Raw genomic sequence first — 26794 nt, 5'->3', positions numbered from 1 at the left:
AATTACCGCACCATGGTGCAGGCTAAAGATGGGGTGATTTTGGTGCATGCTGAAGACCGGGAAGCACCTCTTTACAGGGGTCTTCTCCCTTCCCCTTGTCAATCTGAAGGCTTTGGGGTCCTGAATATTCACTTTGTACCTTGTTGCCTCCAATAGGTTTTTAGTTGATTCTCTGCAATGTTCTAATCGTATTTGATTTGCAAAAATTATCATTTTTCTACTTCTTTCCACTTTAATCCTTTTATTTTCACTAATTGTGTTGGTCCATACCTCCAAAAGAATACTAAGTAGCAGTTGAGAATGGACATTTTGCCTTGTTTCTTAGTTCAATGGCAAGCTAGTACATCCTCATTAAACACAATGCTGGCTATTGGGTTAGGTTGGATTAAGTTGGCTTGGGTAGAGCTGAGTTGGGTTAGGGTTGGGTTGATTGGGTTGGGATGGGATGTGGAGGGGTTGAGGAAAGAATATATGTGTGTGCATCTATGGAGTATATAGTTTACAATGTTAAAGAAGTATTCAATTATTTATAATCTATTGTTTTAAAAGTCATAAATGGGTTTTTAAATGTCTTTTCAGCATCTGTGCAGATAGTTAACAATTTTTACTTTTTATCTCTAAATTAGTGAGTTTCTATTATATTTTATATATTTTATTATATAAATATATTTTAAATATATACTAAATATATAGTAAAACAAATTTACATTCCTGGAATAAATCCCACTTGGTTATGGTGGTTCATCTTTCAATGTATTGCCAAAGTCTAATTAGAATTTCAATTAGAATTTTTCCTTTGATCTTCTATGAATAATATTGACCTGAAGCTCTATCCTTTCTTGTTTTTTAAATTGGCATTGTTTAAAAAAATAAAAATAAACTGGCATTGTTGAGCTACACATGAAATTATTGATTGCCCAAAATAATTTGTTTTCTGTTTTTCAAAAGCTCAATAACATTTTTCTGTGAATCCCTCCAGGCCAAAGACTTTCCTTCAGGATGGGGTGGAGGTGGAGACAGAGGGTGGAGGTGGGGTGGGAGCAAGCTCTGTGTCCCCATACTTATCCTTTTCTATAGCAATCAGGGCTTTTTTTCTTCTTTTGAGGTCAGTTCTGGTCATTTATGCTTTCCTACAAAATCACCCATTTCATCCAGGTCCTGAAAAAGTTTTCCATGAGTTGAACAAAGTAGTCCTTTGTGAGAAGTCTCATTTCCTGTGCATGTAGAGTTCCCCCTATCCCCTTTATCAGACCATATATTTTCCATAGTTGTGCTTCGAAATCACATTTACCTTGATTAGAGTACATATTTACATATTTTATTGGTTCTTCCTACAATCAAGATATTGGATTCCACATGATTTTTTCATTATTCTTCTGTTTTCTAATTAGTCTATTTATGCATTATTTTCCGTCATAAAGAAATACAATGTTAAGATTTTAATACAGATTTACTAAATACTGTGTGCTAGTAGTCTAATAGCAGATTCCTAAGAAAATTATTAAAAATATAGCCTATTTTTTCCTTGAGTTGTAAGAAGATTCTCATTATTCAATTCCATCAACAGTCTGTGACTGTCTGAGAAGGTTCTTTGAAAATCACTAAGTATTCAGATTCTCTCAAGTCCTTCCCAGCAACAAAATGGGTCTGAAATTGGTTCTAGAAAATACTTAAGATGCTTCTGTTTCCTCATTCTCATGAACGCAAAGATACATGTTTTCGAGAAGCTTAAATTTAAAAGAAATACAAATATCAGATTATATTTTTAGAAGAGGCTTCTCGTCTTTTTTTGGATAAATTAACTTTATAATGTCTAGAATATGAGAATCAAATGGATGATTGTGTTTGTACTGAAATCTTCCAAAAGCTTTATAAATTGTTTGCTTTGTTACAACGTCCAACCCAGACATCTACTCCAGTGCCTTTGCTGATCAGAATTAACTATCAACTTTGGATGCTTGCCCACTTCAAATACTCCCCAGAGTAACATGGAGACATTACATCAGTGGGATTACAGGAAGATTAATGTGCTTTGTTTGGAGATGCAAACAGTAATTATACTTATTGCATACTTCTAGTTTTGGGGTTTTCTTTTACCTGAATCTAAGTGAATCTAGCTGGACATTTGCATATCGTTTAATGATAACAATCACGTGTAGTTAACTGATATTCATTGGAATATAAAAAATTTACTTGGCATTTTCCCAGACAATTGTTTTTACAGCTTGCCGTCACTTATGCATTAGCTACTTTCATAAAAAAGAGTTACATAAAGCAAATATTTTCATACTAAATCCCATTTTCCCACTGTTGCCCAATATTAACTCTTGAGTTGTGCTTCTATAGGAAAATGTTGGCGTCAACACATCATAAAAATTATAATTAAACATTTAAACGTGTATGCCCAGGAATCGGTACATTTAATCAATTATTTTACAAACTACATTTTATCCTCTCACCTGCAATAACAATCAAATGGATAAGCATTTTGCTTCATATTCCCACAATCATTAGAAGGACACGTATCTTTTTTAAATGCAGTTTGGGGTGACTTCCTCGGCACTGAAACTAGAAATACAATTTTTTAGCAGGACCGCCACATGGAGGAGATATGTGGTCAGATTCAGGCAATGCAAGTAGTCTCAAATGATTGATAATAATCATGTAAGGGTCTCAGAAATGTCTTCGATTAGTGATACCCTTTATCATGATCCACACCAGAGGATTTATTGGAGTTACACAGAGCCTTTGGAGCCAACACCATTCTCTGACTCAAATGGGAAAAAGGACTTGCTCAACTACCTGGATACTTGCCCACTATAAAAAGGGTAAAAAGACCTTTTTGCTAAAACAGAAGATTACCACCCTGGCCAGGGTGGCTCAGTTGGTTGGGCGTCGTCCCGTGCAGAGAGAGGCCACAGGTCCAATTCCCAATCAGGGCACATGCCTAGGTTGTGGGCTCAGTCCCCGGTAAGGGGCGTGCAGGAGGCAGCCGATCAATGTTATACCCTCACATCAATGTTTCTCTCTCTCCCTCTCCCTTCCTCTCTCTGAAGTCAATAAAAATACGTATTTTTTAAGAAAGACAAAAAATAAAACACAAGAGTACCTGAAACTTTTAGAAAACTCTCCTGCTTTGAACGATAGCTACTTTGAGGTAATGCTGAGCAACTTAATGTTTGATTTTTCCAGCATCAATCCTGTGGGGAATGCCACAGGGGATGCCACGGTCCATGCTGCCCTCTTCCTGTGTTGCTGCAGGTGGCCCGGGTATGCTTTCATCAGGAAGTCAGTGTGTGTAACTCCAGGACACGCACTACACCGAGAATCACCAAATCCTCTTAACCTCTGCCACGTCCCCTGAGGCAAAGACAGGACACTGACACATGAACAAGTTGGGTGACACATAGAGCTTGAAGGTTAATAGGTCTGACCTCTAATTACGCTGCTTCACTCCTACTCACCACAAGGATAAGAGACTGCATTTTTGTCACACTGCAAACTCTTTTTTTATGAGCAAAATAGCTTTTGAAGATATTCTTTTTTTTTTAATTTCGGAGAGGAAGGGAGAGATAGAAACATCAATAATGAAAGAGAATCATTGATGGGCTGCCTCCTGCACGCCCCCTACTGGGGATTGAGCCTGCAACCCAGGCATGTGCCCTTGATTGGAATGGAACCCATCAGTCCGCAGGCCGATGCTCTATCCATTGAGCCAAACCAATTAGGGCTTAAAGAGATTCTTAAATAAGTCTGTCATGATAGCCTAATATTCCCAAAAAAGCAGATGTTTCTATGAGTTGGCATAGGGTGGCAGAAAAAACATGAGCTTTGAAGACACAGAATCCTGGGTTGGAGAGCAGCTCAGTCCTTCGAGGGCCATGTCAGCCTGCACAAATTACACGCTGGGCCAGCTACGAGCAGGAAACCACGGTGGTTTGCCCTCTTTCTTTCTTGCCAACTAACCCATCCTCCTTCTGAGACATTCCACAATGTTCCTATGATGCTTTGAGCACCTCTCGTACTTTGTTATTCACCATAGATAACTAAGGGGCTGGGCCACCAGCTCCTCAAATCTAGGACCGTGCCACCACTGCACAGTGCTAGGTCTGTGGGGAGGTCCAGGGCAGGGCTGCAGGCTTGCTGGCTGGTCTCCGGCCTCTATTTCACACAAGAAACTTGGCATTGGGTTCATCAGTCACTCAGGAATGCCAATGCACTTCAAACTAGCAGGCAGCACTCAGAATATACACCCGTTAAGTCCAGATATTGTGAAAACCAACTAAATAAATCATCAGAAGAACTTAATGTAGCATAATAAATAATGTTTTAGCCCTGGCCAACTGGATCGATTGAAGCGCCATTCCACACACCAGTAGGTTTGATCCCTATTCAGGGCATGTACGGGTGCAACCAATCGGTCCTGGTCTCTCTCTTTTCCTCTCTCTAAAATCAATAAACATATTCTTGGGTGAGGATAAAAGTTTTAAAATAATAAAATAAAATTTATTAAATGTTACTTTTACTATCATTTTGCTTTGTCTTAGGACTTAAAGGGCATTTATTTCCATGTTTGGGGTTATGTTCCATCTATACAGACTGCTCTGTGACCAGTTAGTCAACCACAGTGTAGGAGTCTGGTAACTCATTTATCTTTGAAGAAATGCATCTTGACCAGAGAATGTGAGAATGTCAACAAATAACAAGGAAATTAGGAAAGCAAGTGGGTCAAGGTTCTATGACTGAAGCCAAGAAAAGGCCTGGGAATTTAGTGAATGATAAGCTCCCAGGAAATTTGAACCGAGCCTTGATGAGGATAATACCTTAGATAATTAAACATATAGTCCAAACGTTACTGCCTAAGAGAGAAGAGCTAAAGAGTCAAAGTTGCTCGTCTTCATCTCAATGAGAGAGAGAAGGGCTGAGCAAGAGAGAGAGAAAAGGCAAGCAAACAACAAGTGTAAGAAATACTTGATGATATTATGTGTACTATTCAGATTGTTTTATTATATTACACTAGTGGCCTGGTGCACAAATTCGTGCACATTGAAAGGAAATTAATCAGAAGAAATATTTTACTATCGCTATTCGCCCTTTCTCTATAATAGAAGCGTCAACCAAATTCACGATCGACAATGACAGATGGAAACACACATGTGCTATTGGTGCCAGCGAGTACTTTATATGTATTGCGCATGCACAAGTCAACTTAACCTTTTATATATATAGGATAAACTTGCTTAATTAGAACTGCTTTCTGATTTAGCTAAACTTTTTCCAACCCGATGAAGCACCCCAACTTCTCTTTCAGGTAATTGTCAGCAACACAGCAGTAAATATCAACACGAAGCAGATTATTATTGTAGATCACACAGGGAGAACAAAGGGTAAAATAAATAACTGTAGCAATGTTTGACTATATTCTGCACAGTGAGAAAACCTGAAGTCATTTTCAAAGTCCACCATTTACTTATTTTCAGTCGGGTCAAGTTTCTAAGCTTTCTCAATCTCTGTTTTCCTGCAAATGAAAAGAAAATAGTATTCCACTGAGTCTCCTATCTACCTACACCAGGACTTCTGTGAGGATCAAATGAGGCATGGGAAAATGCTTCACAGACTTTTGGTTAAAGTGTAAAATGTTTCCACCTGGCTATAAAGCAAGTTGTGTTCCCGGGCTGAAGAAACTCCTAGGGGCTAGTCACTAGGGAGAAGAAGCCGGGTGTTGCTACGTGACATCATTACCAGGTGCCCACAGCCACCGTTTCCAGGCTGAGCTATGGGCCACATTTTGCGCCATGGGGTCTCAGCAGCATAGGCTGCAATTTGGTTGGCTGTCACTCCAGGGTGGTAGTGGGGCCTGTGTCCCATTTGGGGGAAGCCAAGTGTTGCTTTGTGGGCACCAGGTTCATGGTGCCATTTCTCTGTAAATGGCCATTGTGCATCACAACAGCTCCTGCGTCTGCCCCCTGGTGGTCAGTGTGCATCATAGCAAACAGGCAGACAGTCGGACACTTAGCATATTAGCCTTTTATATATATAGAAGATTAGAAATATAGACTATTGAAATGAAACATAACTTACTTGGATTTAGGAAAGATTGGAACACAAGACAGTTTTATTTTTGTTTCTCAAGGAGCTGTGTAGACAATTACCAAGTTCAGTATGGCAAAAAAATCTCTCACTGCCTTTACTGACTTGGAGAAAACCCTCTGTGTGTTCTTAAAATGACAGGTTGTCAAGCAAACTCTATGAGTCTTTCCAACCCTGTTGGATAAGATTCCAGGAGGATCTGAGGAAGCAGCATGGCCAATTCCACGAAGTTGAGACCCATGTGGGACTAAAGTAAGAATATATTTTGAGCAAATTTTAATTATTCTTTTTGTGATTTTCCTGAAAAATTCACTTAAGAGAACGAAAGAAAGGCTTACAAGGAAGACTATACAATCTTATTTGCAGAGGATGACAATTCCTGAGTCAGAGAGACCTGCGATGTAATGGAAGATGCGGGGGAGAGGGAGGTCTGCAAACAAGGCCAGCACAGCAGACTGATCAAGACTTGGGGGCATGACCACAGGATCACTCGGGAGGTTCAATCCCCCCAGATACGCCTGAGGAATTCCGCCCAGAAACTCAACACTTCGAAGCCGATGAACTATGACGAAGTCAACTAGATGAAGAGCTAAATCTATCATCTTAGTTGTCACTTGACTCTTGTTCTATCAAAATGTGATTCTAACAAAATCAAAATAAGTCTTCTTTGACTTCTCAAATTTAAGGACAGGACTCCCCTGCCAATGCCTGTGGACCTTGTATTAGACGGTACAATTTCTTGGACAGAGTAACAAGTCAAAGACTGCCATGCCTTTCTGGGGGTGGAGTTCTAGGAAGGCTGTTCGGGACGGATGTCTGCTAAGACACGGGAAAGGGAGTCTTATTCACCACAGTCCTAGCGTCCTGCATCGGCGTGATTACCCAGCACTCAAAAGGAGCCCAGGAAACACTGGTTAACTGAGGGGGTGATCAGTTTACCATATGCCAGCACTGTACACACAGCCACTGGGCTCATCCACACAACAGCCCCATGAGGGAAATGCCATCGTTATTTCCACTTAAAGCTGAGGGGACTGGCCTGAAGAGCAGAGGAGTGAAGTGACTGGCCTAACGAGAGCCAGGTGTAAACAAGGGTACCCTGGCTCCTCGACCCCCCTGAACTGTGACACGGCACCACTGCAGTCCCCTCACCATGGGAGCGAGGGACGGGAAGGGAGGACACTGGACTAGCAAGGGCCAGGCTCCAAGCCCCGAGGGAGCAAAGCAGATCAGGCCCACGCAGGGTGAGTAAGGGGTGAAGGGATGCACGTGGGATCGAGCTGGGCACGTGCTAAGCTGGGATGCACTGAGGTGTGCCGGCGGGCTCTCCAGGTACTTCTTCACGTTTGCCCTGATAATGACCTTGAGGCAGCTGCATATTTGCCGATGAGGTCAGGCTAGCTCTGTGATTTTCATCCTTAGCTATATGTAAAATCAATACAAATCAGTAAGAAATAGAAATTTAATCAACAGCAAAACAAGCAGAGGAAATATATAAAGTCACAATTCACAGGAAATATAAATGACTTACACTATGAGAAGGAGCTCAACTACATTCATAAAGAAATGCACATTAAGATGCTAAAGATGTATCATTTTTCACCTAATCATATCAGAAAAGGAAAAAAAATTTTTAACACAGGCTTGTCTCTAGTCTGGATGATTGTAATAACCTCCCAGACTAAGTTGGGCACAGTGATCCTGGCAAAAGATAAGTCAACGCGCATCACTATTTTGCTAAAAACCCTGCAGTGGTTCTACGTTTTGTTCCCCAAGTAAAATCCAAAGTCCTTAGAATGGCCTACAAGGCCCTTCACACACGTCTCCAAATCTTCTCTGACCTGGACTCACACCTGCTCCACTCCCACCACACTGGCCTCCTGCTCAAACGCACCACACAGGTTCCCACCTTAGGGCCTTTTCCATGACAGATCTCCGGCTTCTCCCCCAGACGCCCTCAAACCTCACTCCTTCTCCCTCAAGTCCCCGCTCAAATCTCGCCTTCTCAAAAGACCTCCCTACTTAAACTGGCATCGTCATCCCTTCATTCTGCTACATTTTCCATCTGTCCATAGCATGTTCACGCCTGATCTACTATAAAACATACTTACTATCTTTATTTTTATTGTCTGACTCCACCGAGAATATAAGCTTCACCATGGCAGAAATTTATTTTAATTTTAGTTTTATTTCACTGAATATTTGTCTATTCTTGTACCCATGTATCCTATGAGAAGGTCTCACATGTGGCTAAAATGTAAGAACAAAGATTTATCCTGCAACATGATTACAGCAAAACATTCAAAACGGGGTGTCCATGAATACAGAATTGGTTGAATAAATTACAGAACAATCACACAGTGGATAATGGGCAGTGTAGTCCCTGGTCGGAGATCATGCAGGAGGCAACCAATCGATGTATTTCTCTCACATCAATATTTCTGTCTTTCCCTGTCTTCCACTCTCTCTAAAAATCAATGGAAAAATATCCTCGGGTGAGGATTTTTTTTAAAAGTCAATCTACAACAGCATTTATATATTTGGAGACAAAAATAAAATCACTCCCTTAAGAGCCAAGAAGAGAGCTACCGAACAGAATACATAATAAAAACTTAAAATTATATAAAATTCAACTGGCATTCAAATCAAAGAGGTGAAATATTCTAAGAATATCTATTCCAATTGCATTGGGGGGGGGAATCAATTACTAATTCACTGGACCGACTAAATCCAATCTACTGCTTATATGATCATTTGAAATAGTGATTTTTTTAAAAAGACTTAGTCTAAGCCAGTGGTCGCCAACCTTTCGGACCTCATGGACCACCGGTTGGCAACTGCTGGTCTAAGCTGTAGGGGAGTAGTGGGGCTGCATGGGGAGAGTGAGCAAAAAGGAAAAAGCTCATGGACATAGACAACAGTGTGGTGATTGCTGGGAGGAGAGTGGTGGGAAGAGGTGGAGCAGGGTATAAGTGGGGTAAATGGTGATGGACAGAGACTTCACTTGGGGTGGGGAACACAAGTACAGTGTTCAGATGATGTGTCGTGGAACTGTGCACCTAAAACCTGTATAATTTTGTTAACCAGTGTCACCCCAATAAATTCAGTAAAAAGGGGGGGAAATAAAAATATAAAAATAAAAAGACTTAGTCTCAAAGTCAACTTCAAATATAACAGTTTCCCCCATAAATCAAGCATATTGGGAAAATATAAAATTATTCCAAATTCTTGTATTCTACAAAGAAATATGTTCCAAATCCAAGGGCTTCCTATCACAATATACAGCATTAGACACTGTTACCTGATCAACAGGCAAAAAGATAATCAACTGAAGTTAATATAAAACATACCTTCTACCAGAAAAAAAGGAATTTAATCAGCAAGGACAAATAAATGGAAGTTATTAGAAGACCCTTATTTAAAGATTGGTTACACGTAAAACATAGTTCCTTATATTTCATATACTTTGCCTTATAAAATAACACCATAAATTCTATGGCTCATTTATCTAGAGCAGGGGTCAGCACACTTTTTCTGAAAAGAGCCAGACAATAAATGTTTCAGGCTTAGCAGGTTGCATTCACACCTGTTCAACACACCGCAGCCACAGACAACAATACATGAATGAGTGTGCCTGTGCGCCAATAAACTTGATTACGGACACTGAAATCTGAATTTCATATAATTTTCACACATTGCAAATTAGTATTCTTCTGTTGATTTTTTCCCCCGATAATTTTCACAAGTACAACCTGAGGCTGCGGGCCATACAAAACCAGGCAGCAGCTGGAATTAGCCCATTGGCCACAGTTTGCCAACCCTGATCTAGAAATACACGAAAAGTAGTTACTAGCAATACTTTCCAAACATTTTTTTTCATAATAGAATATAAAGTGTTGCACCTTCACTATAACATTATTTTTCCAATAGATTAAGTTCTAAAGCAGCATTATCTACCAAAATAACAGCTGAACCATAACTAAGAAAGCTAAAATGAAGTATTCTTAATGTTTCAAAGCCACATTAAAGAGGGATAATAAAACAGGAAAATGTTATTTCGTTACATGTTCGTAGGTCCATAAATTTCATGTGGAATTAAAATTTGTGCCCTGACCGGTTTGGCTCAGTGGATAGAGCGTTGGCCTGCGGACTTAAAGGTCCCAGGTTCGATTCCGGTCAAGGGCATGTACCTTGGTTGCAGGCACATCCCCAGTGGGGAGTGTGCAGGAGGCAGCTGATCGATGTTTCTCTCTCATCGATGTTTCTAACTCTCTATCCCTCTCCCTTCCTCTCTGTAAAAAATCAATAAAATATATATTTTAAAAAATAAAAATAAAAAAATTTGTTCTACATAATATTTGCCCATTGAACTAAAATGGATTTATTAGCAATACTTATGCCAAATTTAGAATTTCATTCACACCACATGTAAAATAGTGTTAGAATGTGGCCATAAGAACTGTGGCATTTTCATAGTGAAAGCTGTTCTCTATGGTAATACTGAAATGTCTTAGAAAACCACAGCACACTGTCATGGGAACTGCACTGGAGCTGCAGCTTATCTTTAACTAGTTATTCAGCAAACCACATAAGCCAGCATTTCCCATAATTTGCACCTACACGTGATTCATTAACACACCAGGATCCATGGCCAAAGGAGTACGGGAAGTGCTGTATGTTGTGTGCATTTCTCGATGTGTAACGTACATCAGCGTATCATGGGTTCTGAGAAGTCCTGCAGTAAAGAAATCCTTTGGTTTCATCTAGTATCTCCAAACTTACTCCAATATTTTTTCTACAGCACTTATTAATCATCCCCCCAAAAGTGAAAATTCCTTAAACTCTCTTTGGAAAACTTTCTCATCAGTAAGGGTTAGATAAATACACCTTCAGGCTCCCAATTTTAAAACTGCGAGACTATTTCTAAAGAGTAACTTTGTGAAAGCTGTTCAAGCATTAAATTCAGGTTTGCCCCAGCCGGTGTGGCTCAGAGCTTGAGCATCGACCTATGAACCAGGAGGTCATGGTTCCATTCCTGGTCAGGGCACATGCCCGGGTTGTGGACTCGATCCCCAGCAGGGGGTGTGCAGGAGGCAGCCAGTCAATGATTCTCATCATTGATGTTTTTCTCTCTCTCTCTCTCTCCCTCTCCTTTCCTCTCTGAAATCAATAAAAATACTTTTTTTTTAAATTCAGGTTTGCAAACTTGAACCCACAGACCAAACGCACTTGCCTGTGCTTCCACACACTCACCTCCCCTCTCAGAGCACTTAGCTATGGACTGAAGTCATCTTTCTAACCTTCTAGACCAGTGGTTCTCAACCTTCCTAATGCCGCGACCCTTTAATACAGTTCCTCATGTGGTGACCCCCAACCATAAAATTATTTTTGTTGCTATTTCATAACTGTAATTTTGCTACTGTTATGATTCGTGATGTAAATATCTGATATGCAGGATGTATTTTCATTGTTACAAGTGGAACATAATTAAGGCATAGTGATTAATCACAAAAACAATATGTAATTATATATGTGTTTTCCGATGGTCTTAGGCGACCCCTGTGAAAGGGTCATTCGACCCCCAAAGGGTCGCGACCCACAGGTTGAGAACCGCTGTTCTAGACTCAACTCTTCCAGCAGGAGATAGAATAATGCTCTATCTTCCGTTTTTCCTCAACACCTAGCAGAGAGCCTGGATCATTAGATGGCTGGGTTGTTTGGTTTTGTTTTTATTCTAGTCACCTCCTACTTGACTACCCATAACCACGTTTACCCTCTCCTACTGCCTGTCTATGCAAACGTGGTCACCTGTCCTGCTCCTCCAAAACATTCATCTCCCGCTGCTCCTGAGATGAGAAAACCCACAGACTGAAGAAAGCTCGTGTGCTTCACCCAGGAGCACCTTAGGGCCTAATGCAAAGCCTTGTTACTCTTGCTTTCTCCCAATTCTAACTACAGGATCTGCTTTCAACACAAGAGCAGTTTAACAGCCTTAAATTAAGGAGGTAGGGCAGGCGCTGCTAATACAGGGGTACACGGACATGCAACAAGAGATAAACTGACAACCTCACAGCCAAGGATGGTGGAGAAAGAACAGCGGGCAGACCTGGGGATTCCAGCAGACACCCAGGGGAATCTGGACAAACCCTGTTCGCATCTCATAAGGCTTAGAATGATGGCTGTCATTTATAAGGCTGACCCTGACTGAACATGATAGAGCAGTGGTTCTCAACCTTGGCTGCACATTAGAATCACCTGGGAATCTTTTTAAAATCCTGATTTCTGGCCAAAACCAGTTTGGCTCAGTGGATAGAGCGTCGGCCTGCGGACTGAAAGGTCCCAGATTCGATTCCGGTCAAGGGCATGTACCTGGGTTGCAGGCACATCCCCAGTGGGAGATGTGCAGGAGGCAGCTGATCGATGTTTCTCTCTCATCAATGTTTCTAACTCTCTATCTCTCTCCCTTCCTCTCTGTAAGAAATCAATAAAACATATTAAAAAAATTAAAAAATAAAATAAATAAATAAATAAAATCCTGATTTCTGGGCCTCATCCTCCGGAAATTCTGTTTCTTTGTTATGGGGTAGGGCCACAACATTAGTAACAGGTGATTCCCAGGTGATTCTAATGTGCAGCCAAGGTTGAGAACCACTGTGATAGAGTCTTTAGATTCGTAATGGTGGCGTTTTTAATATGGAAAATGTGTGCCCTGACTTTTAGAAAAATTCTATCCACAATTACTGGAATAAGGAAAGTTTTAGTTTGCAAAAAGGGGTAAAGTCCTTAGCAATTTGAAAAACTTGGCTGCCCAGACACTTGCTTCCCTAAGGACTGTGGTTAACTGCAATTCTTACCTTCTACTTTAACACTTCCAAAAGATCTATCTGTGACTACTTAAACCAGCATATCATAAAATAATCCCTGATGTTAACAGAGGGTAATGTGTGCCCAACGCAGGACATTCGATTCCCCTGGGGAACCTTGTAAAACGCTGGTGGGCAATTCTCCAGCCAGCAGTTCTGACTGAATGAGTCTGGAGAGAGCCTGGCATCGGACCTATCAGTGCTGCAGGAGAGCCTGATGCTCCGCCAGAGCTGGAACCACTTAGACCAGTGGTCGGCAAACTGCGGCTCGCGAGCCACATGCAGCTCTTTGGCCCCTTGAGTGTGGCCACGAAGTTTCAATCGCACTGTACGTGCGCGCCCGCACGTGGTATTTTGTGGAAGAGCCACACTCAAGGGGCCGCAGTTTGCCAACCACTGACTTAGACAAACAGCTTTCTGCAGGACATCTTTAAGAATCGTTAAGGGATCTTTAAGACGGACACAGTACGCAGCATTTCCCAAGTTTGTCTTCAAATCCCTTTTTTCAGAGAGCACCTGAGACTCCTGAGTTCCTCATTCTTCAGCTGAAAATCAAGGTAAGTATTAAGTTTAAGTAGTAAGAATCAAACTGTGCCACTTTCCAAAATGTATAAAAGCTCTACTATGCTTAGGGACAGGGAGGTGAGGAGGGGAAAAGGGGCATCTACTTGTATGCTATCATGTTTTTTATTACATTACAAAAATGCCTAATGAAAGCTTGACTTTTAACTAAAAAACTTCATAGTTCCTTGAAATGATGCTTATGTTACATTAAGCCTGTGACTTAAAAGCCTTCATGTGTTGTGAAAGCTAATTGCAAAGGTAAATTCATGCTGCCCTCTAATGGTTAAAGATAAATATTTCACCTGCACAACACCAGAAATACTGATGATGAATAAGTTTATTATTTTACAAATGGGGGAATTATATTAGGTAACATAGAAGGGAAATACGATTTCACTTTTTGGGTGTGCCTGAGTTCAAAAGATTAATTAAGGCTGCCATATTCATGTTCAACATTTTTTTTATTTTTTTAATATATTTTATTGATTTTTTACAGAGAGGAAGGGAGAGAGATAGAGTTAGAAACATCGATGAGAGAGAAACATCAGCTGCCTCCTGCACATCTCCTACTGGGGATGTGCCCGCAACCCAGGTGCACGCCCTTGACTGGAATCGAACCTGGGACCTTTCAGTCCGCAGACCGACGCTCTATCTATCCACTGAGCCAAACTGGTTTCGGCTCAACATTTTTTTAAATTAGAAAGCCATTTTCCTCAAACTACCCGTAGCTGCCTCTGGGTGTGAAAATCAAGAAAATACACCCCACCCTGCGCATTCCACAGCTGCGTCTCCATTCAGCGTCTCTCCACGTGTCTATGGCAACACTCTTCAAACTTAACGCTCAGGCCCCATAAAATAATTTTGAAAACTATGTATACTCTTGCACAATTATTACAGCTAAAATTTTCCATTAGAAAAAGTAAAATAAAACAAAATTTTTCATTAGAAGCTTAAATACTTCCAAAGAATGTTGTTTTTGGTTTGCTGTAAGTATTGACATTTGAAAATAAAAGTGTGTCACTCCTTTCAATGTATCCAAAGAAATCTAAATATCATACCAAGTTGTTGACATCTATCCTCATCTACTTCAACAATACCTAAACTCTGTTAAATATATCAGAAATTTTACATCACTGTTTTTTCTCTTGAACTTGCATTTTATACCACTCTCCATAGAATTGTATCCTAATGTTACACTTTATAACTGAAAGTCTTTTCTTGCTCACTCTTCCATAATCCTGTGTATCAAGAATATGGACATTAATTAAAATTTCAGAAGTTTTATATCTCTTGTGACCATAAGCATGTCTGTTTTTTAAAATGTTGTGGAATAGCCTGGCCAGCGTGGCTCAGTGGCTGAGCATCAACCCATGAACCAGAAGTTCAAGGTTTCACTCCCGGTCAGGGCACATGCCCCAGTTGCGGGCTTGACCCCCAGTGGGGAGCATGCAGGAGGCAGCCGATCAATAATTCTCTCTCATCATTTATGTTTCTATCCCTCTCTACCTCTCCTATCTGAAATCAATAAAAATGTATTTTTAAAAATGTTGTAGAATAATCCATTATTGCAGTTATCAGCAAATGATTAATGGAACAACATAAATCACAAATTTTGATGATTTTCAAACAGAAAGTAAAATCTTAGTGGGCATGCTTCCTAGTGAGATAGTTAGGGCTTTTTAAAAAGTGTATATTGTTGTTTCTACAAAGAATATTTCTTACTGCTAAAATGAGATAGGTTCTCAATTTAATTCTTATTTTGGAGTTTCCTAGGTAGGAATAATCACTGAAAACCATCATTCACGTTAATACATAAATCACCGCTGAGTTTTATTAAAAGTAAAAGGTTTTTTCTGTGTCGCCACTTCCATTGTCATCTACCGTCAGAAGTTATTTTCATGCTGTGGCCACTGACAACTTGATCAGGTCCTCTTGCGATTTGTTGAAAGCAAAGAACTAGAAACCACCTGACTTGCAATGCGATGTGTTACACATTTACTACAATTACTCAGTTTCTCACTTTCTAGGAAGTTGTCCGAAAAGGCATTCCTAAGACTTAGCAAATGACAATTACATCAGTTATCCTTACACTTCTTTAATTTCATATCCTCAGAAAGGGTAGAAAAAATAAAAATATTTTGACTCTCCAAATCAAAGGAGAAAAAAAAATTCAGAATTTTTCAAATTTCTCAGAGCTAATACTACCAACGTGTATAAAATTTCCGTTACACAATTCTGAAAGCAGAAAGCCCACTCATCCAAATATCAGCGGTGTATCTGGCTGATTTTTGCCTATTATGTTGAACCATATGAAGCTGACATATTTATAGGTTATAAAAACAGTCAAATATCGGCAATTTCATACGGTTTAAACTCTCATTTATCATTTAACCACCAGCCTTAGAATATGAACCAAAGGGAATGTACCCAGACTGTATGTTGTTGTATCAGTATACAAGCACCATCTGGTGGCAGAAAGCAAAACTGCAGGTTATACCTGTTCATACCACCACTGCTCCAAATACATTCAGTTTCTCAGTTGTTTTACTTTCTTTCCAATATGCTTTTTAAAGGGGCATTATACTAGTGAAGAACGCTTAGATTGACAGTTTGAACAAGCTTAAAATAAACAGCACATCTAACAATAATTAGCAGCTAGTCATTGACCTATGTCCCATAAGCCTTGAAATATAATGAGCTATTTTCATAAACTAAAATCTTAGTTATTTCTGGTTTTACTGATATTTAACATAATGACATAAAATCAGGTCAGACACTTCAAAATCTTGTCTCACCCTCTCAAATTTCCACTCTGTAAAGTTCTTTGCAACAACTTAATTTCCCAGGGCAATGGGGGGTGTGGGGGAGGGGAGGCATGAAGCCTCAAGTAGGTATCTGGCTCTGCCATACGAACAAGTAACTTTAGGACAAAACAGTCCAAACTCTTTTCCTTGCTTCACTTGCTATGACTCATACCACACATGCGAAGAGAAAGCAACTTTACTGACCTAGGTACAAGTGATTGGCCCAGGAATTGGATACACTACTAGACAAAGGCGACCAAATATTAGCTTGACACGAAATATACCAACCACACATGAGGCCCGGGGTGCTTGGCATGGATGCAAGCCATGCAATTGTTCCAAAATGAAGATGACAAACCAACAGAACCAAACCCTTTTGGGAAGGACATGTAAATCCTAGATGAACAAAGAACACATGGGCCACTCAACTTAGGCTGCATCCGAAACAAGGCCATTTTCTGCAAGATGCGTTACACATGCTATTCCGGAAGCCCCCGCCCCTGAGCTTCCTGTTTCCACGTGTTCCTCCAACCCTTCACTGAGGCTTTACAGAGTGATAAAAGGACTCCTCCTAAGTGTCTCATAGGTAATATAAGCTCAACACAGTCAAAACCAAATTCCTCATTTTCCCAAAGACCTGCTCCAACTCCTCCCACTGTCCAGACACGTGAAGGTTACCTTAATGCTCCCCGTCCAGTCGCTCTCCAAGTGCCACGAAGTCTATCTTCTAAATACCTAGACACAATCTCCTCTCCAGCTTCACTGTCCCCGGCTCTCATCATGTTAAGCCTGAATTACAACATCCTTGTAATTCATCTGTCTCCCTTGAATTTTAAGCCTATCCAAACTATTTTCCATATACTATCAAAGCAATATTCCTTTAAAAACTATCCAGCTAGCCCGAGCTGGTTTGGCTCAGTGGATAGAGCGTCGGCCTGCGGACTGAAGGGTCCCGGGTTCGATTCCGGTCAAGGGTATATGCCTGGGTTTCCAGCTCGATCCCCCGTAGGGGGCTTGCAGCAGGCAGCCAATCAATAATTCTCTCTCATTGATGTTTCTCTCTCTCTCTCTCCCTCTCCCTTCCTCTCTAAAATCAATAAAAATAGCCCTAACTGGTTTGGCTCAGTGGATAGAGCGTCGGCCTGAAGGGTCCCAGGTTCGATTCCAGTCAAGTGCATGTACCTTGGTTGCGGGCACATCCCCAGTAGCGGGTGTGCAGGAGGCAGCTGATCGATGTTTCTCTCTCATCGATGTTTCTAACTCTCTATCCCTCTCCCTTCCTCTCTGTAAAAAATCAATAACATATATTTAAAAAATAAAATAATAAAATGAATAAAAATATATTTAAAAATAATAAAAATAAAATTAAAATATCCAGCTGTTCTATCCCTCATCTTACAATCCTTCAGTGGCTCTCAATCACCTTCAGGATAAACCCTCTCCCTGTTGGCGTGCCACCTGTGGGCATCGAGGTCAGTGCCCTACCTGAACCCTTCAGCATGTCATCCCCGACACACCCGTTTGCTTGCAAGTCCAGGGATGAACTAAACTTCTCAGGATTCCTTGCTGTTGTTCTCAAAATCTAGGCTGCTTTTCCTAACCTCCTTCACCTGGCTGTCACCTGGTGTCACCCTGAACCTTCAGTGTAAGTGTCGATTCCTTGTCAGAGGCTTGATTCCCCAGTCTGAGGGAGGCGTGTTCTCAATGTTTCCATCGCCATGTGGACACATCTATCGTGGTTGTTGTTTCTTTTCATTGTCTTCCTCCTCTAGACTCGGAATCCGCTAGCCTGTCTCTCATCAAAGTATCTACTGTAACACAACATGTGGCAAAGAGCCGGCAGGCATTCAAACAATGTTTGCTGAGCGAATGAGGCCTCACGAAAGCCCTTTCCGTTGGTATGATCTCCATGTGGAAAGTGAGGCAAGTAAGGGAGGCCCAGTGCCTTCCCCAAATCACACAGCTAAAAGCAGGACTGGGATTTGAACCGGATGTCCTGGCTGTAATGGAAATGATTTTCTCTCAGAATCTGGCCTTTGGGGAACCATTCCATACAATCATTGTGTGATTCGGATGGGACTAACTCCTGTTTATCCAGGCTGAGCACAAACCCAAACTTGGCCAATTAAAGTCCCCCAACCAAATGCAGTCTGAATGACAAATTCTGGGATGGACAGTCTACACAAAGGTGTGTGTTTGTGTGTGCGCGTGTGTGTGTGTGTATGTGTGTGTGTGTGTTTTCTAAGAACAATCCAAAACCAAAACCTTTTTCTCCTTCTCCAGGTGACAAGTCGAGGGGCTGGTATCACACGAGGTATAGCTAATGGAAGCGAGTTTCTTTGAAAATAAAGTCAAGCGGAAGAAAAATGAGATGAGCAACACTAAAGCCCTGCATCCAACCACGCCCACAGGTCTCCCCGCCAGACCTTCAGTCACACGGGGCAAAACCCCCATTTCCACATGGGCCACCCTGAGATGGGCAGCCTGCGTCAGCACACCGGGCCCTCTGGCTTCAGCCAACCAATAATGCTCTTCTTTTCATCTGTGAATATACAAAGTGGACAAGCTGTTGGAGGCCTGATCTTAACCATCCTGTTCCTTGAGATAACGTGTATACTTTTTTGTAACAAAGCTGGGAGAACAAAAGCACAAAATGCTCTCCAATCTTTACATCTTGTACTTGGTCATATAAATTTGTGGATGCTTTCAACTTTATATGTTAGCCAACAGGGCTCCAAATGAGAAAGGAAAAGAAAAAAGATGTAACTGGATGTACTCATTTTCAAACATCTTGGGGGTAGCAAAGGGAGACCGGGGCTTCAGAGTCCAGGTGAGAATAATCATCTCTTTTTCCTCCAGCGTCAGGAAAGGGGTTGGGGGAGGAAAAGGCCTGTTGATGAGGTTCTCCTTAGCCTCTGAAATGATGCAGGTGGAGGAACCTCATCAGGAAAGAACAGACTTAAAAAACTACAAAACAGCCTGGGCAATTTCTAATTATTGCTTAAGATTATTTTAAGTAGAAAACGAAAGGACCTTTTCGGAAATCCCTGGAAATGCTACCTGTTTCTTAAACTCCTTCACCTCTCATTCCCTGCCCTATTAGGAAGCTGCCGACTCACCGGGAATCTGACAAGAAGCGTCTCCTAGAATCTTTGGCTCCGAGTTCCCTGTAACACATGCGGGTGGCGTCCTCTGCAAATGAAGCTCCTCTGCGGTATCCTAATTCTAACCGAGCAGCGGTGAGGTCTGGCCTTAGGGAGCGGAGAGCTTTTGTAAAACATGGCCTGGCGGCTTCCCTCCTTTCTTCTTGCCCTTTTAGTGACTCACACCCTCCAAAAACCTGAAGGGAAAGCCCGCTTTATCCACTACATGGAAATGGCCGAAGGCACAACCCTTTGGAGAAGTCAAATCAAATCCTTGCAACTTCATGACAACCACGGAATCAGATCCTGAAACTAGGAATTGCCGACAAAGGAAAAATGCCAGCGTTCTTAGCAGAAGATCTAAAGCAGAAAAGATAAAATCAAAGCAAACCCCTGACCCCTGTCACATCCTCATTTCCCACCCCTCTGGCCCAATGGAGGCACCAGCACTCAGGACACTGCTGCCGGGCACTCAGCACCACAGGGCCTTTGCACTAGGCCAGTGATGGCGAACCTATGACACACGTGTCAGAGGTGAAACGCGCATTTTTTTGGTTGATTTTTCTTTGTTAAATGGCATTTAAATATATAAAATAAATATCAAAAATATAAGTCTTTGTTTTACTATGGTTGCAAATATCAAAAAATTTCTATATGTGACACGGCACCAGAGTTAAGTTAGGGTTTTTCAAAATGCTGACACGCCGAGCTCAAAAGGTTCGCCATCACTGCACTAGGCGTTTCTCTGCCTGGAACGCCCTTCCTCCCTCCAGTGCCATCCCCACTGCTCATTCCCTCTCTTCCTTCAGCTCTTTATTAACACTGTCACTGTCTCAGTGAGTAACCGCCTCTTACTGACGATTGCCTCCCCCACTAGGACATGAGCTCCTAAGGACAGAGATTAATGTCAGATGTCTCACTGCTTTCCCACCAGATTTCTTTCATTCGAAAGTAATAAATTATAATATACGTCAATGATAGTACAACACGAAAATAAAAAATAGGCAATAAATACACTAATCAAAATTCTAGCAAAAGCCCAATACAGGATTATAGACATCAAAATCAATAAACATTTAAGTATAATGTCCTCATGAGTCTATTAAGTATAATGTCCTCATGAGTCTATTCGTTATAGCACATTAAAAGTTAACTATCTTGCAAACATAAAATAGACGAGGTTCCTAACTCAAGTAGGCAAGTAGTTTCATTTGTATTAGGTAAACTCGGACTGACAAGAAAGGGAACGGGTATGTTATACAGAAGAAGAGAAAGTGAGGCAACTATAGGACAAATGTGATGTCCCTTTTGCCTCCTACGCGGTGTAGACGCCACAGGATGCTCCATGGTTGGAGAGGACACAGAGGGATGGAGCAGCATCCCAGGGAGCCAAGGAGAGCTAAGGTGTGGGCCACGGCGGGCGGCCGGGAAAGAAGGCAGATCCTCGGGAGGGGTACTTAGGAGGAGGCAACCGCCCACGATCACCACGTGCAGGTTTCGGCAGGGCAGGCAAGATAGACGCCAGCTACCCATGGACAAGGGACATCACCACAAAGACCAGAGGAGCCAGAGCACAATGCAGGCCCCCAGGCAGACACGAGGGCCCTCCCTTCCCACAGGGACAGGACAGTCAATTCCCCAGACACCCCTGGAGGAGGGGGGAGGGGCAGAAGTCTACGAGATTGTCTCAAAGGGTTTTCTCAGAGAACCTGAGCAATAGTTAAACGAGTTATTTACAGTATAAGTAGGATTAAATAGTAATTTTTCCATTACCAAGCAAGACACCAAAAAATATCAGATTACGTATAGACCAAATAAATATCTTCTCCTCACATCTGAGTCTGTGATATCAGTAAATATACGAAATGATTTGAAAAGCATCAGCAGCCCATCCAGAGATGAAACGATAATTATGTGACATGCTAGAGATATTAGCTAACACTACAATGGCAATTATAGCGCAATATAAATGTGTCAAATCAATGTCCAACACCCTAAGCTTACACAATGTTACACAACAATTATACCTCAATAAAAAAATTTCAGAGCATCAGCAAATATCTGATCACATGTGAAAATTCCTTAGACATAAAAGTAGTGAAAGATATAACAAAAATATAATTAACAGATTAGACCATGTAACATTTAAAATTGTAGTATATTACACAAAACAAACACAAAACTAGCCAATTTTTTTAAGCAGGAAAATTAAACAAATAATTAATGTAATACCCCCAACACGTAAACATTTGAAGGTTGGTCAAGCACTGCAATACAAGTTAGCAAACTCAAAAAGACAAGTCAAAAAAAAAAAAAAGCAACTAATAAATATTTGAAAAACTGTTGAGTCTCACAAGTAATCAATAAAACCAAAATCTAAAAACATTCCACTTTTTAACTGTCAAACAAGACAATGCGTTCAAACCCAATTTGTGTTTTCAGAATGCAATGGAATATGCTGTAAGAAATTAGTAAAAACTTTAATGTAATTGGGCAAAACGATATTCTTTTAATCCAATACCCCCTTGCAGTAATGTATCTTAAAGAAATAATCAGTGATATAAACAAAAATCTGTATATAAAGACAGTTTACTGCAGCATTATTTATAACTATCATAAAAAAGGAAACCTAAATGATCAAAAGAGGTATGTTTTGTTTGTATACTTATAAAATATTCATTGTTTATATCTATTTATATACTTATAAAGTATACCTTGGCCATATAAAGCATTAATACCCATGAAAAAGATTTTTTGAAGATTACTTAAAGATATGAAAAATGATCACTATATTAAGTGAAAAGAAGGCCATGTTACATATATGAGATGAACAAATTATGATATAGTCATACAAAGGAACATTATTCCTCAATAAAAAGGAACATTATTCATCAATAAAAAAGAGCAAAACCCAACATGGATGAATCTCTAAAAAGAAAAGTAAACAAAGAAACCAAGAAAAACATCACATAAAGTGAAAAAAGTCTGATACAGAAGATTAAATACTGTATGAGTCTAGTTATATGTAGTTCAGTAACAGGCAAAACCAGTCTATGGAGACAGAAGAGTGGTTACTTCAGGGAGGAGGGAGGCGGGAGGAGGAGACTCCCAGGGGGGATGGTGACAAATGAGAATTCACCCAGGTAAAAAGTCATCAAATAAACTATAATTACATATATACATAAATAAGATAATCAAATAAAGTCATCCAGATGTACATTTAAGGTTTGTACATTTTATCATTCACATAAACCTCCGTGAAGTACTATAGAAACTGCATATTATGGGTAACTCCAATTTGGTTAAATATATTTATATGTAAAGTATAAAATATATACAAAGTACACCAAAATATTAAAGGTGGTTAAATCTGGGATTGCAAATTATTTATAATTTCTTTTTAACTTTCTGCATTTTTCACATCCTCTATAATGAGTTAAATTACTTTTACAAATGATCAGAAAAAAAGTTATAAACCTTTTTAAAAATCCTGCCATGCTTATAAAATTGTTACACTTATAACTATCACAAAATTATGTAATGTACAGAAAGACTTTGTAAATCCTCCCAACGAATTTTTTATAAATTATTAAAACTCTTACAGGAGAGAATTTAAGTAGGCTCTTACTCCTTTTCACAGTACTAAATTTCATAGATGTGTCCTATAATTTCATAGCTTTTATCCACCATGAAAAACTGTCTTTAAAAAAATTAGAAGCACCCATGCTTGCAATATATTCAGACAAAATAAGGAAAACACTAATTAAGCTAACCACCTGCTTGGTGAGGAAATGAGCAAGTCAACTGGGCGGTCAGCACTAGACTGTGGAATGACTTTAAAACATGGTCACGCCCAAAGCAAACACAGGGGTCTCGTGACTCTACAAAAACCAGCTCCTGAAAACCAGTTATTTTTTAAGTGAAATATTCCTGTGAGTCTGATTTATCTAAGTCCCATGAAATATGCCTGAAGTCAATATTCTTTACAATGAAAACACTCCTTGAGTTTCAGAAACGTTTACCACATGCATAAACTAACAAATAAGAACAAAACCAGAAAGAGACACACCTCTGATTGTACATGCCCCGGAAGTTGTAATTAGCTCTGTAATTTGGGAAGGGCTTTGGGTCCAGCGGCCTGTAGATGGCAGGCTCTCCCCGCTTCATGGCAAGCCCATTCAGCTCCACCGTGGGAGTGATACTACCTGTGAAGACACATGTCAAAGGCACACAGGTGAAATATTTCCCTAATGAATCGTGCCAGCCCTATCTATATTACATGTAAACACCCTGGAAGTAGGTCTGCCTTTCTAAGGGAGTGCATAACCAAACTACATAAACAGGAAAATCGTTCCAAATGAAATCTGGAATCTGGGGTTTTGCAACCTTTTCTGTACAGTAATGAATGACCCAAAACTCAACTTTATAGTGATACTATTTCAAAACAAGGCAAACACAAGTTTTACAGATTGCTCAATTCAGATATTAAGAAAGGTTTGAATTTCATCATTACTTATCCCAGAAAACTTACAATTATCTAGTCATTAAACACCATCACCTGTGAATATTTTTACTTATCTTTGGCAATCAAGCAACTAAAATTAGCAAGGAACACAGTCATCAGTAATTCTTGGATTTGTCTAATGAAAATAAATTTTGAATTTTTTCTATAACCAACAACAGGACAAAGGAATACAAGTACGTAATGCTTTCTGTAGATAATCTTCATAGATACACACGGAAGCATGCATGGATGAAGTGATATATCTGAGATTAGTTTCAAAATAACTCAGAGGAGAGAGATAAGAAACAAAATTGGCCCTGGCTGGTGTTCTCAGTGGTTAGAGCGTTGGCCTGTGCACTGAAGGGTCTTCGGTTCAATTTCTGTCAATGGCATATACCTTGGTTTCAGGTTCAATCCCCGATGCCCCTTCTGGTCAGGGTGTGTGCAGGAGGCAACCAACTGATGTGTGTGTATCTCTCTCTCATTGATGTCTCTCTCTTTCTCTCTTCCCCTCTCTCTCTCTCTCTTCCTCCTCCCTCCCTTCCACTCTCTCTAAAATTCACTGGAAAAAATATCCTTGGGTGAGGATTTAAAAAAATGAAACAAGATTGGCCATCATGTGTGGATAACCGCTGAAGCTGGGGATGGGTACAGAGATATTCGCTATCTTATTCTCTCTATTCTAGTACAAGTTCGAATAATACACAATGTAAAATTATTATGTCAAGTTATTTTAAGTACCAAAAGAAGTTATTTAATAAAATATATGTACATATGTTCCATGTAACAAATCACAAAAATAAATCTAAAGCTTTCCTAGAAAGTAAAATTTATTTGCAATGTAAATTCTGTGCACAGTACGTTTAAGACTCCATTCATCACATACAAAATTGGGTCCAGTTCCTGCCACAGTGAACCCGGGGCCGGCACAGAGCACCAGCAAAGGGGTGGGGGCTGACCCAAATGCACTCCTGGCAGCCAGGCTGCGAGCAACCCACCAAGACTCAAGAACCTACTCACTGGGTCTCACCGCTAAAGAATTCGTGTGAAACCATGGAAGAGTTTAAAGGAACAAGGATAAACCAAGGTTAAGAAGAGGGGAAAATATAGGGAGTGAAGGACAAAGGAAGAGGTGGGAAAGAATAAGAAAAAAAGCAAAGTTAATAGATTGAATTAGTCCAAATCCCTAATTTAATCCATATGCACGGGGCAGAGGAAGAGAAAGTCAAGCATGAAGGAATTTCCTTTTGTCTTTCATTCCTTCAGTATTTTACAAACCTCAAGCATACAGCTCCATGAATTACTACACATGTAAACACTCATGTGACCTCCACTCAGATCAAGATACGAACGTTTCCATCACCCGGAAAGTTCCTCATGCCATTTTCCAGTCAAGACCTACCTCCCCAAGTTACCTATTCTGACCTCTGTCATCATTGATCAGTTTTGTCCTTCGAAGCTGAATATGAATCCTTTTGTCTTGCTTCTTTCACTCGACATAATGATTTTTGTTGCATATATCAGTATTTCAAACTATATTTCATCACTGAATATTCCAATGAAAGAATATACCAGTTTATCTAATCTGCTATCGATGGGACATCTGGGATTGTTTCCGGTTTGGGGCTATTAAGTGAAAAGCCACCTTGAACTTTTTAAAATAAGTTCATACACTCATTTCTCCTGGGTGTGTATACTAGCAGTGGACCTGCTAGGTCACAGAGTAGGTTTATATTTAACTTTATTATGGACTGCCTAACAGTTTTCCAAAGATTTTTATCAACAACAAAGAGCAGTCTGCCTTTAAAAGCTTACCATGTTCTTCAGGAAGACTTCAGTTTAATAATTAACATGTAAATCAGGTGTAAGATTTATGTCATTTCGAGTTCTCCTTTGGATTAATCGCACAGACACCAACAGCCTCAAGGTCACAGAGGGTCTTGGGGTGAAGGAGAGAAGGTGAGCAGAAAAGCACAAACCGTGCTGAAAAGGTTCCTCTCGTCTAGAGGAAAGTAGCTCCTACTGTTTCACCAAGAACTAGACTAAGGCAGTGATGTTTTCCCATAAAACAGCCAAAGAGTAACTTCAAACTGAGACACCTCCAGGTAATGGTCAGTACCATTACTTTCAGCATAGGCCAGTTGGGCACAGGCTACATAAAGATAATCGTTACACAGGAATCCTCATGTAGGATATGGCTATAAACAACACTATAAACACAGGATCCTTTTTCAGTGGTTTTTAGCCACTTTAAAGGAAATTTCTACATTTATCAGTGGTTAATATAAAAAGGCTAATTAATAAGATACACAAACGTCTATAGCTACAATCGTGGATTTCTAGTATGTGACAGGTGAAAGAAAATCGCCACATATTACTGACACTTGAGGCCACAGCTTTGTAGGAAGTTAGAACAGTCCCTAGAACATAGCAGTTACTCAATAAATATTTGTTGAAAGAACGAATGGATTTCAGGGCTCCCTGGAGAACTGGCTGGCACCAGGGTTAGGGCCAGGGCCAGGAAAATGCAAGTCGGCCTAGAACAGCTATTGTACCAGAAAGTAAGAAATGATCAAAGAATGAGGGGGAAATAGCAGAAGGACACGGGGATTAACTGGAAGGGGCCATACCACTGGCCAAATCTGGGACAAGTTGAGAATCAAAATAAATGACAGATTGCAAGCCTCTAAGTAAAATAGGAATGCAGGAATCTGTGGTGATATACATAAATAAACAAATGAAAAAAGGGGGGGAAGAAAAGCTCTTGGGTAGAATGCCAACTATTAAACCTAAAAAGAATATTGTAATGTAAAAATCACCCTTTGG

The 26794-nt window shown here is 40.3% G+C and overlaps 1 protein-coding gene across 8 annotated transcripts in view; it reads right to left on the bottom strand.

Annotated features, from left to right (window-relative positions):
- STAU2 (staufen double-stranded RNA binding protein 2) overlaps nt 1–26794 on the bottom strand; it is a 226565-nt gene that overhangs the window by 164228 nt on the left and 35543 nt on the right. For all 8 annotated transcript variants that reach the window (XR_002828626.1, XM_006086356.3, XM_006086355.3 and 5 more), the window contains one exon: nt 23534–23669. Coding sequence is in view for 7 of the 8 variants with exons in the window: in XM_006086356.3 (XP_006086418.1) it covers nt 23534–23669 (136 nt within the window). In the remaining variant the exon portion in view is untranslated. The remainder of the gene's footprint in view (nt 1–23533; nt 23670–26794) is intronic.

This window comes from Myotis lucifugus, unplaced genomic scaffold (assembly GCF_000147115.1).
Source record: "Myotis lucifugus unplaced genomic scaffold, Myoluc2.0 scaffold_27, whole genome shotgun sequence".
Classification (NCBI taxonomy): Eukaryota; Metazoa; Chordata; class Mammalia; order Chiroptera; family Vespertilionidae; genus Myotis; species Myotis lucifugus.
Note: the sequence above shows the minus strand (reverse complement) of the source record. Positions and strands in the feature narration are given on the sequence as shown.